This window comes from Microtus oregoni, unplaced genomic scaffold, assembly GCF_018167655.1.
Source record: "Microtus oregoni isolate MIOR12 unplaced genomic scaffold, Mior012 000055F_ref0000237, whole genome shotgun sequence".
NCBI lineage: Eukaryota > Metazoa > Chordata > Mammalia > Rodentia > Cricetidae > Microtus > Microtus oregoni.
In genome coordinates, this window is record NW_024543831.1 from 2,448,779 (window position 1) to 2,465,722 (window position 16,944).

Consider the following 16,944-nt stretch of genomic DNA (forward strand, 5'->3'; position numbering starts at 1 on the left):
CAAGAGCGTTCACCTCACCTCAGCTTGTATGAGGGAACCGTCTGATCTCACATCAATACAAGAGGGTGAACACAGTAGAATATATTTTGAGAGAAAAAACTCATATGACTTGCATTATAGACTCTTGTAGTTTTATTTTATTATTGTCATTAATCTCTGGGCTCATTTATTAAAGAATAGCATAGTTATATATACATGTGTGATATAGACAGAGTCAATTACCCTTCAGCTTCAGACTTCTATGGGGGAAGGGGTCTTAGAACCCTTCCCCTCAGATAAAGGAGGACAGTTGTATTTTATAACCCCATGCCGAATTCATAGTGGAAATGGACCAATAAGAGAAATGTCCTCCTTCTCCTCTCCCACCCACTGCCACCCAGGAAGACAAGCCATTCAGATAAAAACTGTAAAATTCCACACTAAGTGCCAACTTCATGATGAAAGCCAGGTAAGGATTCAGCTACTCCAGCTGGAGGGGCAGAGGAGACAGTGCCACACAGAGGCATAGAGAGGCCGATGGGGGCTGCCTGGACAAGGTGCCTGAGGGTGCACAGACACAGAAAGACAGTAGGGGTCCAGGACAACCGAGACCCAGCACTTGGGTGTCTGAATCCTTTGGATAAGCCTGACTCACTTGAGATTTGGAAAGACACAGGCAGGTGGGTCTACGGGTATTCCTGCCTTTGCTCAGCAGATCCCTGGAGGACCCACCCAGCTGGGTGGGTGCCGCACATTCAGCTGGGTGGGTACCGCACATTCGGCTGGTCGTCTGCGAATGCTGAAGGGCCTCCACTGTCAGGAGAAGAGACCTGTGAAGCTTCTGAGCAGAGGACTATAGGATGTGGGAGTGATCTGAGACCAACAGGCCATGTGGTCACCGTATGAAGTGAACATTGGGTGGAATCCCTTTCCCAGCAAGCTGTTGGTCATGACTTGGACAGCGTCATGAATGGAACAAAGTTTGCCCCCAGGGCCAGGGCTTTAACTCAGGGCCTCTCAGACCTCTGATTGGTACTGATATTAGCACAATTAAGGATAAGGAAGATCAGTCCAAGAGGTCAGGGAACTGTGCGAGGCCACACAATGGAATCAAAGTCTTTCTGACTTCAGCACCGAAGCCAAAAACTTACCACAGAGTAAAGAGGCCGTGATTCCTGCCCTCGTCCATCCATTCATTCATTTGGTCCACAATATATTTTAGCACCATCACAAAAGCTGAATGTCTGCAGCAGAGGCCAGAGCAGGGACAGGAGATGGCTCCTGTCTGCAGGGAACTAGGAGACAAAGACGGGTGACCCCCATGCCGTTGTTCCTGCCCTTTAGAGGCTCCACCCACTGTCACAGCTCATCTCTGCTATGTGTAGCCTCTGGAGGCTGTGAAGCAGGCAGGCCCTAGGGTGGCAAATTGGGAAACATAAGGAGAGAAAGGCAGGAGGTGTCCTGACACCACGGCGCCCTCAGAAAGACACAGGGCCAGTCCTGTGTTAGATGGCTTTGAGAGGTCATGGCGTCGTGTTCCTCTGAGCTGCATCATGTCTGGAGCATAGTCAAACCAGTGTTCTCGTTCCCTGCCGTTGTTACCAACACACTAGAGAAAGTTAATGAAGCAGAGGCAGAAATGAGCCCCCGGGAAGGCACAATACTGCAGCAGCCACCGCCTCCTCTCAACAACCTGCAAGGGACTGAGGGTCCAGTATAGGGCGAGAGTCATGACACTTGCCTCCAGGTTACAGGGCTGAAAAGTGACAGAGCCCACTCTTCGGGCTGCTTCTAGTACCTTCTTGGTAATGTGATCTGGTCAGAATTCTCGTCCCTGACCACACGTGATGGGGTTTCAGAAGAGCAATCTGTGACATCTTAAAGAAGCCTGCATTGTATTCTGAGAATTTAAAAATGTCAGAGAAGTAGTGGTTAGGAGCCACTGAGATCTGTCTGGGTCCAGGATGTAGCCCAGCAGTACAAATCAGGCACCTTCTGGAAAGGGAGAAGGGGTTCTGCTTAGCTGGACTCTCAGAGAGGGCTCTGTGGCCTCAAGAGGGCATGCCCTCTGTGGGCAGGAACAATGGCAAATCCCTCAGATGACCTGGAAGTACTTGATAAATGTCTGGCTTGGATTTGCTTAGCCCCATGCTTTGAGATTTTGGGCAAGTTGCACTGATTTGAATGATTGCTGCCCCCCATGGTCTCCAGCATTTGAATGTTTGGTCCCCAGTGGTCCCCAGCATTTGATGGTGCTGTCTGAGGACCCTTAGGAGGCATGGCCTAGATAGAGGAAATATGTCATTTGGGGTGGACTTTGAGAGTCCAAAGACTTACACCATCCCCATCTTCCTCGCTGGCTTCCTGCTTGTGATTTAAAATGCGAATTCCCAGCTTCCTACTCCAGACACCGTGCCTGCTGCCTCTCTTTCCCATAGTGATGGTGATGAGCTCTCATCCCTCTGGAGCTATAAGCCCAAACAAACCCTTCCTTCTGTGAACTGCCTTGGTCATGGTGCCTTAGCACAGCAATAGAACACTAATACACTGTCTCGTGTAGGCTACAGCTATGATCAAATGAGAAGCAGCAGCATCCTGGCTGTGGCCAGCACCCGGTCCACTGTACTGGGGCTGTACTACAGGACTAGAACAATGCAGGACCAGGACCCAGCCACCCTGACCTTGACGGCTAATATTCTAGGATGTGCCCAGTCGCTGGTGAATCATCCTAGGCTCTGTGCAGAGATGTGGGAGGGTCTCCTGGAGGCAGAGGACCCAGGTCTTAGGATATCAGGTGGACTACGATGAGCAGTGGCGGGGAGTAGCCCACATAGCACCAAGCCTGGGAGCGGGAGGACTGGCGCAATGAAGGACCAGAGGTGGGGCTATCCTGCTAAGGGCTCTTATCTTTATATCAAGAAGCATAGGAAGCCATGGAAGTTCTCGGGTGAGCCGATGTCTGTTTTAAGAGTACCTAGTCACAGCGAAGAGAACGAATGGGTTAGATGCCACCATCAGCAGGAAGACACAAAGTAGGTTCTTGGCACAGGACAGCCATAGCCTTTGCAGAACTAACTGGGGAAGGGCAGAGGCTGCTCACCAGGGATGGAATAAGGGGTCAGGGCCCATGGGGGCCAGGCCAGAATGGGGAATAGAGCCCCTCTTCTCCTGTCTCAGCCACTCAGGGCAGAGGACAGAGGACAGAGCCAAGCCCTGCAGGTAAGGGCCTGCAGACACCTCCTCCCAGGGACACTGGGCTGCCCTTCCGGGCTGCCCTTGGCAATGCAGGTTCTATGGGATGGAGGCAGCCTCCCCATTGTAATAGCAGCAGATCCCATTATGCTCCAGAAGTCTGACACATAGGGACACATGGAGCGGGGAGCTATAAAGGCCCTGGCAGGGAGCATAAAAGTAGGGTGAAGACTGTGGGGGGAGGAGGCTGTCGCCCCTGGCTGGGCTCTGCCATGTGCAGCGGATGAGGACGAGGAATAAAGAGGCTTATTTCAGCACCCTGTTATTATGGCGTCTTGTTTTCATAGTTTGTTCAACAGACCTCTCTCCCTCTCCCTCCTCCCTATGAGCTCTCTCTCTCTCTCTCTCTCTCTCTCTCTCTCTCTTTTTCATCTTCCTCTCTCAGCAAATCCATTTAAATGCAATTCTATTCTTAAAGCGCCCCTCTCATGCATGTCTAATGAATGTCAGGGAGCCGCTATTACAATGGGGCCGAGGAGGGTCCAATCCGCAGTGTGTATACAAGTCATTTGAAAGGGAGCCTGGGAGCGCTCCAGTTTTATTACAGCATAATTAGAAATAAAATCTTGTTGCAATAGGCGAGTGAGAGATGTGTGCTAATCCTGGCACAGAGAAAGAGCTGTAGAGGAAAGGATTCTGGGGAAAACGAGGAAACTGGCTGCTGTAGCAGCCCCTTCCAAGGGTCTGTCTTGGCTGCCCCTCTTGAGACCTGGCCTTCAGCCCCTGGGACCCCAGTTGCCTGGAGCTTTCCGCAGGGACAGTGCTGAGCCCTTCTGGAAGTCAGTGACCCAAGTGGAAGTCTGCCTGGATTCTAGTGAAATAGATCCAGCCCCACCTCCTCCCAAACCCTGCCACCAGTAAGTCCCCACACACCCCATATACTGAAAAGACCACCCTATGAGCTGGAAGGAGGTGATAGTGGCAGCTGATAGAGGACTTGGAGGCTGAGACTCAGGTCTAGATCTGAACTCCTACGTCCCAGAGTCCCCAGAGATCATTTGCTTAATGTACTGGACACCTGTCGTCTTTCAGCCACTGTGGTAGGCACATCCGTTAGTTCATTTACTCCTAACAGGGAATGGGATTCAGAAAGATCAAGAACTCTCTACACCTTCCAGCTAGGAAGGGGAACATGGTTTGAGGCCCAGCCCTGTGACTCCGCTCACCGTGCTGTTGACATACTGGGTCCTTCAGGGACATCATCTGCTATTAGACCCAAAAGCAGTGATGATGGGCAGGTGGACCCTGACATGTCCCTCAGGCAGGGAACCAGGAGTTTATGGGTAATGCCAGCACCATCATTGGACTGCTCTATCTATGTGGAGAAGGACTCTAAGCCAGGGGCTATGTAAAGATTGGCTCCTGCCTTCTGCAGCCCTTGAATAGAAATGGGGTTCAAAGAGTTGACCCCCCATCCTTGCTCAAACAGTGGAGGGCAGACCATCAAATCCCTAGGAACGTGAGACTTGGAAGACGCATTCGAGAGCAACTGGTTGTCTTCCTTCACTCAGCAAGAAAACTGAGGTCCACGAGGTTAATGAAGCTTGGCTGAACTCACCCAGTCAACCAGAAGCCAGGTTTCCCATCTCCTGCCCCAGTGGGCTCAATTCTGTTATGCCTGTCTCCACGTAAGTGCTTCCCATAGATGACATGCCTTAGTTACAAGGACCTTTTCCAGCTGTGTGTCCTCAGTCCCCAGACCTCCATGGCTGACAGCACTGACAGATGGCTGACTTAAAGTGTGATACATTGAATGCAAGGTCAGCCAAACCCAGAGCTAGGCTTGTCTCAGGACTGGATTCAACAGGGGACAAGGCAGCTCAGGGGATAACTTTGTGACCCTCTAGCCTTGTAGGAGAAACTGAGTCTTCATAAGACCCTTTAGGGACTATGTCAGCATCCCTCCATAGTCAGCCACTTTCTCCCTTAGCATAGAAGCAGTACAGGGGAATTAAAGAAGTTACTCCCCCGACACGCCCACATCACCGCACTGCCCAGGAATACTTGATGCTGCTTTGTAGCCCCCATTAGGGGCCTGGCATGCCCAGCCTGGTCTTGCGCTTAAGATGAATATGAGACCATGGTGTCTATACTAGTCCTCAGGATGCCCTGTTCCAGACAGAGGGATCCAGGCCTGCTCACTTCCACATGGAGACTGTTCACACCCTCTCCTGTCAGAATGTGTGAGCTCCAGCTACCGTTTCCAACTGTGCATGCCTCGCCCACATTTGCATGTACCAAGTCTTCCCTCCCAGCCACACAGTCTCTAACTGCCTCGGGTACATCCATCCACCAAGGCTGCTCAATTGGATGGGAGATAGGAGGCCTCTCCTGACATCTCCACTTTGGTCCAGGCTCTATTCTGCCTCACTTCCCTTTGATAGAATGTACAGGGATGGGCAAGGTCTGAGCCTTTGAGAAAGCAAATGAAGCCCTGCCTATGCTAAAAGGCCATCCCCAGGGAGGGTCCCTGTTTCTGTCGCCTTGAGTTTTTGTTTTCTCTCCCCCTGCCTCTCTGATTTTCTCTGTGTTCCTAGCCCTCATACCCACGGGAGGACTCAAGTTGTGTTGTGTTCTCCACCCATCCTCCGTCCTCACTTTCTAAACTCAACCTCTAGAATCTGATTTAGGACCTGTGCCTCTTCCTCACCCACGCCATGGTATGTCCATCATGGAGCTGGTCCGTCCCCTGAATGCCAGTGCCAGAGGGGCCTCTTGGGAGTGAAATACCTGTGCAGGTGAGGTAGGTTGACGTAGGGCTCCTCAGCCCACTAAGGCATGATGGCACAGACCAAGGGCCTAATGAACTTATTCTCATGGTTTCAGCATCTGGGAGCCCCAGCTCATGGATGCATTTCCTCAGGGTGCCTTTCTTGCTGGGCTTGACACAAACTAAAAACCTCACAGACTCCACCTGGATCCTTTGCCAAGCCAAGATGCACAGCACCCTTGAGGGATACCCAAGTGGCTGCCTGGCTACAGGTCCACAGCTCAGGGCCCAGCTCCAGGGCCTCAGCTGTGCACCCTGTCACATCTGTGGGGCAGAGGACTCCTTGGCTGCTGTCCCACTCCTAGAGTGGGGACCCCTATCTTGAGCATCGTATTCCAGCCTTGGAGGTACAGCCACGCTGGAAAAGGATGCCACCATTATTCTGGAGCATTTAAGCTCAGTCATACTTCACAGAACTGAAGCTCTGTGTGCACTAACAATAGCACGCCCTTTGCCCCTTCTCTAAGCCTCAGCACTAACCAGTCTGCTTTCTGTCTCTTCAAAAGCCTCCTCTGAATTGATGTGCAGCAGATTTGTCTTTGAGGATATGCCTTTTCTTGCTTGTATTATGATGTCCTCAAAGTTCAACCATGCCGGAAAAAAAAAAAGAATCAGAATGGCCTAGCTTTTCAAGGCTGAATAATATTCCAAAGTATGTATGGCACACGGTTGGTTTATCCTCTCATGTATCAGTGAATCTTCTTGGCTGCTGTGATCAATGCTACTATGGATATAGTGTACAAGACTCTTAAGCCCTGCTTCCTGTCCCTTTTACAAGTGGAATGGCAAGATCGTGGGGGACTTATTTGTTTGTTTGTTTATTTACATATATTTGACAAACTTCCATATTGCTTAGTCTTGACTTTCACATGCTTGGAACAATAATCTTTAAAGTGTGGCTCACACGTGTGATCCCAGCATTTGAAAGGCTGAGGCAGAAGGATCCCTACGAATGGGGGGTCAAGCCTGGGGTACATACTGAGTTCCAGGCCACCCTGGGTTTAAGACTGAGACCCTGTCTCTAACGAACAGAAGTCCAGTGGGTTCGGTAGAGGCAGTGGTGAGTTGCAGAGATTCAGGCACTCTCAGAAACCTGGAAGGGCTTCCCGGAGGAGAGAAGTGTGCAGCAAGCATACAGACATTGTCATTTCCTTCTCGGTGATTAGAGATTGCTCACTCACCCTGTAAGTCTCTGCTGAGTGTCTATGTTGTGGCAAGCACTGCTGTCACATTCGGTAAAACAAGGTCCTGCTGAGAGATTCTCACTAACGCGTCAGGTGATCCACCTTGGGTTGAAAGCATCACTCTGGGTGTGGGTTGGGGACAGGTTGGGGAGGCAAAGGTGGAAGCAGGGGCTGGCTTGGGAGCTGCAAAGCTTATCCTATTTCTGCGGAGGCTGCAGCAGAATCTGCACAATTTACTCCCTTCCCCAAAGCCTCAGCCAACCTCAGCCTCCCCTGTCCCTGGTGCCTCCCAGAGGGCAAGGAACAAGAGGCCACCTCTCCAGATACTGACTTCTCCTGTCAAGCCCTCTGGCTGTCATGGAGTCTCTGTCAATCAAGTCTCAGTAAATTCTGCAGCTGCAGGAGTCCCTGTGGCACAGCTCTCTGACCTTCTGGGAGAAGACAGGAGAGACACTGTCACCTAAACTTAGCACCTACGCAAGGGAGGAGGGGCTTTGTGTTCTCAGTCTCCTGCTCCCTGGCCTAGTTCTAAAGAGGCATGAGGACCGGAGTTCAGATCCCGAGTGCCTACATAGAAAGCCAAGCATGGCATGTGTACTTTAATCCCAGCCCTGGGAGACAGAAACAGATCCCTGGAGTTTAATGGCCTGACAGCCTAGCTAGATTGGCAGTTCCTGGTTTAAGTGAGACACCCAGACTCAAGTGAGACAGACAGACAGACAGACAGGCAGGCAGGCAGGCAGGCAGGCAGACATCCTACATGCACTCATACTAACACGTGCACGCATACAAGCACACACACACACACACACAAGACCTAACAGCAAGATTCCAGAATCCTAGGAAGCAGTCAAAAGCCAGGCCCACCTGTCTCATTTGTAAGATGTACCCTTGAAGCCTGCTCCTCAACATTGCTGAGACCATAACCTATGCATGACCGGTCCATTCCTCAGTCTCCTGAAGGAGAGTGGGTTTGCCCATGCTCAGGGGTCGGAGTCCTTTCAGCTGTTTCTGACTAAGAACTCCCCTGCCCCAAAGGCCAGCACCTCCCAAAAGCCTATTGCCACACCACCACACCCACAAGTTTCTAGAAAGTTCCCTGGGTGAAAATAGCAGACAAACATGGTGGAAACACTCCCTTGATTGGATGAATAAGCAGCAGAAGCTTTAAGAGAGGACACCCAGTACCACACCAGTGCCCTAGAGATGCCATGTGCGCAGGCCATGTGGCTTTATATAGCAGAGACTTGCGGTTTTATAGTTCTGCAGGCAGGGTGGCCAAGGTTGAGGTGTGGACAGGGCTGGTTCTCCAACTCTGAGAGAGAGGTCTTTCCAAGCTCTCAGCTTCCCCAGGTTCCCCATAATCCTTGCCCATTCTTGTGTGGGGATGGATCCGTTAGCTGCGCCCACATCTCTCCAGGGCATTCTCTGCACCTGCACACCTACCTCTATATGGCTCTCTTCTTGCCTAGTGTCTAACAGATATCCAATAAATATTTAACTTTAGAAATTCTGTCAAGGCCACCAAAGAAGGGAATGACAAAATGGGCCAGGACATGATGTATGGCGATAAGAAAAGAAGGAAAGGATGCGCTAACCACGGTCACCAATTCCCTGTCCATGAGCATGGTGGCCGTGGTGCCATATGACAAGGTAGCATCCAGGATGAAGCGTGACTCCCTATCCTGCTCTTTTGGACTAAGAGTGGGTGACTCACTAGCATAAACCCATAGGGATGCTACTGCCATTCAGAGTAGTCACTCAGGCACCCAGCAAAGAGGACCCCACCAGTGTGATGCCATCAGCATCTCTCACAGAGGTACCAACTAGCAATCGCTCAACGCCCCCACCCATCCCTACAGCTACCTAACGCATTCCAAATGGCCAGATGGGTCAGGGGCACTACTTTCCTGCAGAGGGACACCTTGTGCTTTTAGGAGGAGGAGTCAAAGATGTAATTATCTCAAGCCACCACCCCTATGTCACCATGGCCACCAAATAACATTGGAAGCCAGCATATTTATTGAGTCCTGTCCTCCCTGAGGCCCACAGCTAGCTCTGTCTTCCTGGGCTCTGCACACTGTTCAAGACTCTGGCTCTCCTCCATAGACTTCTTTAGCTTCCTGTCCCCAGAAGGGATCCTCCCAACCCCCACTTTTGATTCTCATCAAACATGCAAACCATGGCTGAGCCCCACCCCCCAAGGGATTAACATAATACCCCTGATTTCTCCTTCCCTCTCACACTGCGCATCTCTGGACTGTGGCCTGCCTTTGTTTCAGTAGGAGCAAAACACTGTGTCTGAGAAAGAAAAAAAAAAGACAGAGAGAGGGAGAGAAAAAAACATGCTACTGCAATTAAATATGCACGGGGGGGGAAGGGAGGGGAAAATGAGGACAATGAAGGATGGGAAACATCCGATGCAGCAGCTGCTGGTTGCTATAGAAACCCAGATCCCCACCAGCAGCAGCAGCATCACCCCACCCACCCTCCACTCTGGGTGCAGACTCCCAGTAGCACAGGGCTACGTGGGTCCTGGGATGCTGGCAGCCAGGACCACAGGATTCAGGCTGACCAGGGCTCAGTCACTTGTATACCTATAGACTGCTAATACTGCTTTGATGACTTTTCTGGCTTTCCCCCTCTCAGTTTCCTCCCCATCCTCTGATCCACAGTGACACCCCACAGTCGCTCTACACCCCAATCTCAGTCACACACTAAATGTCCAGAGGGCTTTGACACTTGACACAGGGTGGGGGTAGGGGACTCAGTCAGCCCTTTCCCTTCCCTTCCCTTCCCTTCCCTTCCCTTCCCTTCCCTTCCCTTCCCTTTTTCCTTTCTCCATGGTGCCTCTCTCCCTGGCACCCAGAGGAGGAGGGCTGCTGGTATCCATGGGATCAGCCAGGAGAACTTCCAACAAGAGGCATCTAGACCATGGGATGACCTAGACGACCCAGGAGTAAGCCCACAAGGGGTCACAGAGGAAAGTAACCAGCTGGGTCACAAGGATAAATCAAGGCTTTGGCTGCCAGTGCTGCCTTCTGCGTCATACTGTCTCACCAAAAAAGTTAGTGCTATGTTACGTGAAGTGTTTTTCTTTCCTACCTAGATAAGCAGAATGTGATTTTTAGGGCTTCACACTTGGCAAAAAGGCTGCCTAGTGCTGGCCCAGGGCACTGTAGAGAAGAGGAGAGCGGAGAGCTGGATGGGGAGGCAGAGGAAGGAAGAGAGGAGTAATTAGGAGGATTGTAGTTAGACCAAAATTCATTCAGAAGAGCCCAGCTTGATGGAGTTATTTAAAGCCATATTGAAGAAATAACTATGACGGGCTGGTGCGATTGGTTACATGAGTAAGAGTGCTTGCTGCCAAGCCTGGCAACTTGAGCCCAGCCCCCAGAACACACATGCTGAAAGGAGAGAACTGACTCCCACAATGTGTCCTTTGATCTGTACTCACACATGCATGCACACACACATGCGCACACATACACACACACACACACATACACACACACACACACACAAATCAATAAATATTTATTTAAAAGAAGCCCAGAGAAACTTTTCAAAGATACTGTCAAGAACATTAAACCTGTCATCCTGCAGTTTTCCAGCCTCTGAGAAGGAAAGGCCTTTGGTTTTTATCCTCATGCTCAGAACCGAATTTATGGACCAGGGAGGTGCTCATTCAGGAAGGCGCTTGTCCAGTTCACTTCCCAGAACCCATATAACAAAGAGACTGATGCAGCTGTGCTCACTAGTAATCCCAGCTCCAGAGAGGTGGAGACAGGCAGATCCCTGGGGCTCACCGACCAACCAGCCTAGGCGACATAGTGAATCCCAGGACGGTGAGACACTTTCTCAAAAAACAAAACAAACAAAAAAAGATGTGAACTGAGGGGCAGTACCCAAGGTTGTCCTCTGGTCTCTCTCTCTCTCTGTCTCTGTCTCTCTCTCTGTCTCTCTCTCTCTCTCTCTCTCTGTCTCTCTCTCTCTCTCTCTCACACACACACACACACACATACCCTAAGTGTGTGCTTAGGTCAAACAGGAAGCATCGCAGAACATTCCTTATAGGGTAAGTCACAACTTGAGCTCTTACTGTTGGGGTGGGGAAGGGATTGGTAGCCTGTCCCAGGGAAAGGGCTGCAGACCTCTGTAAGATCCAGACTGTAGTCATCATGGCAGCTGTGAGCAGCGATGGGCCAAGCTCTGTGTTTACTGCCTGTGCCACTGTCCTTGCCTCATTGTCACCCCTGGTTGGCAGGGAAGCAGAGTAAACTGGCAGTGGGACACTCCCTTGGTCGCTGCTGTTGTACTTGTCTATAGCAGAGTCGTCAGAGCCCGCCATGCTGATAGGCCCATCCTCTGGTTTCACATCACTTCCCTACCCTGACCCCATCCTTCCTGGATAAGAACCGTCACCTAAGGCTAATAGCAGCGCCCAAATGTGGCCCCAGGCTGTCTGTTCTCTTCTGTTCTCAGTGAGCAGAGTCCTCTGTTGCCACCAGCCACTCCCCAACCCAAGGCCACCTCTCCCCTTAAATCAGCTGTCATTAGCTCAGAGTCAAGGTTCACTGGAGGAACCTGCACAGGGATGACGACTCTGCTATAGACAAGTACAACAGCAGCGACCAAGGGAGTGTCCCACTGCCAGTTTACTCTGCTTCCCTGCCAACCAGGGGTGACAATGAGGCAAGGACAGTGGCACAGGCAGTAAACACAGAGCTTGGCCCATCGCTGCTCACAGCTGCCATGATGACTGGGTCTCCCTCCCCACTGCCCCAGTGCAGAAAGAATTTAAGCCTGTGTTTGGCTTGGAAGGAAGGCTGAGTCAGAACCCCCAAATCCCCGCCCGGCGACTGACTGTGGTCCAGGCCAATCACTTCACTACACGTTTACTTCCTCCCCTAAGACAGACGCCAGCAATTCCAAGGGCTTCGTTTGGCTTGATGTAGATGGAAGGTTAGGAGTCAGAACCCCAAGTTCTGGTGCAGTGACTGATTGCAGCCCCGGCCGATGACGTCACTGCACATTTGCTTCTTCCACAAAAGCAGAGCCTAGCAATTTTAGGAGTCACTGGGCAACGAGTGAGTACATTTTGCAGACTCCTACCAAGGGTAGACAATGAGAGGACCCCTCCGCACTGTGTGAGCACTTTCTGCAGGCTGCCGTTTGATACAGCCAACATATGCCAAAGTACCTGCACATCTAAGACTCAGAGGGTTAAGTGATGCCCAAGATGGCACAGTTAACAAATAGAAAAAAAAAAACAATGGAGACACCGATTTCATTCACTCTGATGCTAAAGCCTAATTCCTTATCCGGTGTGGTGACATCTACCACAATCCAGTCCTTCAGAACAGAGGAGGGAAAGTCCTGAGCTTGAGACCAGCCTGGGCTACATAATGACCACAGGGAAAAAGTATTGTCCTCTCTACTTGTCCTTGTGCTGTGTGTGGCTAAAAGACTTGCCTACTGGCGGTGACACACACGTGAGGTCACACCACCTCATCCCTGGTTTTCCCCTACTGTCTTGGCTCAAGATAGCTCCAGGCAGACCACCTGCCAATCAGAGCTGCCTCAGTCAGAGAAGTAATCGGCTCTATCTGGTTGTGTCTCCAGAAAACAGGTTTTTCATCACCTCACACGGTGGGCTCTACATCTCAGACGTGCAGAAGGAAGATGCTCTCTCCACCTACCGCTGCATTACTAAGCACAAATACAGTGGGGAGACTCGTCAGAGCAACGGGGCTCGGCTCTCTGTGACAGGTAGGCTGCTTGCTGAGGTACACCAACCCTCCATGGATACGGGACGCCTTCTGTATCCACTTTGAGAAAGAGAGTAACGATCGTGGACATAGGTACCACTCGGCAAGCCTTCATCCAGCTTGGGTCAAGTAGCCTTGATGTGAGAGCTTTTCTAGAGGCATCTTGGGTCCAGGAGCCACTGTCAGGCCACACCTGGCTCTCTTGAAGGATTGAAACGTTTCCATGTGTCTGATGGTTCTCAAGCACACCTCGTTATCCTCTCCACTCCCTCTGCCACCGCCACCACTTCCTCTTTTTGCCATTGACTCATTGTTTAAATCTGTAGTATTTTAGATCTGTAGTACTCAGGAGGGTTTTTCATTTCCTGGTGTCTCTAAGTATTTCCAAAGATTCTGGAGTTTTTGTTGTTTGGTTGTTTTATTGTTGTTGTTGTTGTTGTGTGTGTACACTTTGTTGGAGGCCACCTCACAGCATTGGAGAGCAGGTAGAATATAAATGATAAATGTTTCTAGGAGGTTCTTGTTCTGGGGTGGTCGTGGTGTCTGAGGAGAGACGAAGAGTGTGTGCTGCACCCTGAGTATCAGGTAGCGCTCCCTGAGCTACCTGGTCAGCATCCACAGCCCTGTGAGGTACGTGGGATGCTCTGTGTTTCCCCAGGAGTCCAGTGGCCTGCCTGAGGTATTGAGCCAGTGGGATGCCCAGTCAGAATTCACACTCTGGTCCCTCTAGCTGTAGAACCTTTCTGTTGGAGGCAGGGAGGGTCAGCAGAACACTCACACACCACCTCTGGCAAAGAGGGGCGAAGGTATAAGTCTCCAAATATTTTACGTCCATTCATAGACAGATGTTCTTCCATCTCCTGTACAATGCATTCTGGGATTTTCCCCATACGGTCACCACAGGCTCTGATACCTCCTTTGGGGTGGGGTGTAGGTTATTTTAGAGATGGGCTGACCTGAAGCATTCAGTGATCCTCTTTCCTCAGCTTCCCAAGTCCTAGGATCACAAGCATGCGTCACCACAAAGTTTCTGAAACTTTCTGCCATGTAGATTTTGTTATTCCTTGGGTTTGGTTTGGTTTGCCTTTTTGTTTTCTGAGACTGAGTCTTATGAACTCTAAGTCTTCAGACTGGCCTGAGAATGTTGTTGAACTTCTGATCCGCCTGCCTCCACCTCCTGAACACTAGGATAAATGTGCCACCAGTCCAGATCTCTGCCGTACTGAGGGTCAAGCCCAGGACTTCATGCAGGCTAGGCGAGCACACTCCCAACTCTAAATTCTCCGTACCCAGTGTTTTCTATTGTAGCCCATGCTATTTTGATTTTTCTCAGCACTGGTTACAACCCACAGAATGGCTATCACAACCTCCTGAGGGTTTTTGACCTACAGTTTAAGCATCCTCGCCTTGAGGAGGTGGTGGAATGGCTTTTAGAGAGAGGATGAACTGAAACAACTTCACCTTGGAGGGACTAAAACCACAAGGTAATGCCTCACTCCAGGCTCTAGGGAAGGACTAGGGCTCTCTGTCTGCTTCTGTCATCTGTGACTTGCAGAGGTCATCCCTCATCAACAGGTGACTCCCCAGGACCCATCTCATCTACCCAGAATAGCTGAAAACAAAAAAAAAGAGGACCAGAATCAGGAGGCAAGAACCAGGATCCCCACTTTGACCCTCGCATCTCTGATGTTTGGTTCTGTGTGTGGCACACAATAGGTACCAAGTAAACATTTGTGGCATTATGAGCACCAATGGAAACTGTGCTTCTGTGTGAGCAGATGACACTGGGCCAGAGCACAGACCGTGTGTGGTAGGACTTCTGAATCTGCAGCCAATTCAGAGTGTGCTGCACTGGAGTGGTTTGCTTCCAAATTACAGGGCCTTGTTTGCATGGTGTTTTGCATCTCATTTGCATGCTTCTCAAGCAGTTTCTGGGGTGGGAGGCCCAAAACCTTCTCTTGCTAGCCTGCTCTGCTCACCTCCACCAAGTCCTCCCTTCTCTGCTCTGATGGTTAAGTTAGGAGTAAGTTGTGAGAATTAGGTAGGGTTTCCTCAAAAGAACAGATTCCGAAAGCTGGAGGCTATACTAGCTTTTCTCTTTCTCATCCTACACCATCATGGTGGGTAAAAGGCATGGTGGGAGAACAGTAAGAGACATACCACACCCCCAAGGACTCAAAAATAAAACCCTGCCTTAGGGAACAGAGAGGCCAACCCGGGAGAGGAGACCTGGACCCAGACCAGAGAAACACAAAGACAAAGGGAAGTGAGGAGAGGAAGGGAGGCCGTGCAGGGACGCGGGGGGGCCCTGATGTGATCGGGTGTGACAAGGGAGCTTGTCTGCAAGCTGCTTGTCTCTGCAGAACAGCAAGTGAGATGAGAGGGAAGCCGGAAATGGCATCGGGAGAGCTCCAACCTCTAGGCTCACCAGCTCCCCGCCCCCATGCACCTCCTAAGCCCAGCCCGTCCCAGGGAAGCACCTGCTCCCTGCCTCTAAGGCCAGGGTGGATAAGCTCCTCCTGAAAGGGTTCCCCACCTCCAAAGGTGGGGTTGACCCTTGGGCTGGAGATGGCGCAAGAGGCTCCTTGTAAGCTGTGCTACCAAGCATCCAATCACGTCTCCAACCTCCACTCACTGGTCTGAGAACCAAGAATGGCAAATACAATTAGCTGGGAGGTCATAAGGAGCTCACAGGCTACAGCATGCGGAGTTTAATGGTACCTGATGCCAGGGAAGTCTCCAGAAGCTGCAGCTTAGCAGGGAGATCTGCGTCCTTACCTTGCTGTTCCTGCACTGTCTCACCCTATTCCTATCACATTCCAAGACAAGGGCAGTTACAGAAAGAGTCTAAGTCTCCCCTAAATCCTCCCCACATGACGTAGGGCTCTCTAGAGAGTTCCCTCCCCCAAGCACTCAATGGAACACCAGCATCCCAGACAATTTAGTATAGGCCTCACCGTGAGGCGGAGCCTGAGGACCAGACAGGATGTGAAACCAGTTTTCCGTTCCCCAAGACATGCAGGACAGTCATGGACACACAGCATTTACCCTGGTTCCAGACTTAGTCCAGACATCACAGGACATCCCAGCAGCCTGACCTGGGACCCCACAACCTCAGGCAGGGCTGTCTTTCTTTTCCCAATCCCATGCCCATGCTGGTAGCACCCAGTCCTCCTGGGATGTGACGAGTACACACCACAGCCCTTTACTTCTCTGCTCCCCGGTAATGAAAAAGCCTTCTTTCCCCGACCACCCCCCGGAATTTAATTTCACGCCTGGGCCTCAGTGATTAATTCTCTCCCCCCTACCCCGCCCCTCCTCCACCAACCCGGCAGCCCCTCTGCTTGTAAATTCTGCCCTGTGCCATGGAATTTGTGTATTTCGCATCAATTAAGTGTCACATTGAGTAATTCTTCTCTGGCACTGGTTCTGTTGATCCCAACCAATCAACCATTCCCACTGGGGTGGAGGAGGGGCGAAGACAGCAAGTCTGTCACAGAGGAAGGATGAGCATCAAATGGCAATCACCGGATGCATCTGCACCCCCTGTAGACACAGGGAGATGAGGCACTGTAGCACGCATCCTGCCATGCGTTGCCTAGGAAAGTAATATCAGATACGGAGGCCACTGTGTACAGAGAGGACACCCATTGCAGAAGTCATGAGACTCACCCAAAGTCTCAGGGTGGACTAGAGAGCACATAGAACCGGTCCTAGCCATGAGCAGAGACAAAGACAGCCTTCTAGAAAGTCCCGCTTCTAGAGAGACTCCAGCCCTGACCCCTCTCCAAGGGACAAGAGCAAAGAGCAGATGGCCCTACTGGTGAAGGGAGGTGCGGGGGGTCAGTAGCTCTCCTGTTCACTCAAACAAAATTCAGTATGTTGGATGATTCCATCTAGGGCCCCATCTGCTGAGTAAGGATAAGAACAACCTGCCTTCAGGGTTGTGCTCTGCCATGTGGTTCCGGGCTGGTCCCCACACTTCTCT

The 16,944-nt window shown here is 51.0% G+C and overlaps 1 protein-coding gene across 2 annotated transcripts in view; it reads left to right on the forward strand.

The window, feature by feature from the left end:
• The window catches only part of Dscaml1 (DS cell adhesion molecule like 1), a 326,833-nt gene that overhangs the window by 223,586 nt on the left and 86,303 nt on the right, over positions 1 to 16,944 (forward strand). The window contains exon 4 of one of the 2 annotated variants that reach the window (XM_041638638.1): positions 12,811 to 12,957. The exons of the other annotated variant lie outside the window; for it this stretch is intronic. Within the exon in view, the coding sequence (XP_041494572.1) occupies positions 12,811 to 12,957 (147 nt within the window). The remainder of the gene's footprint in view (positions 1 to 12,810; positions 12,958 to 16,944) is intronic. 2 annotated transcript variants of the gene reach the window in all.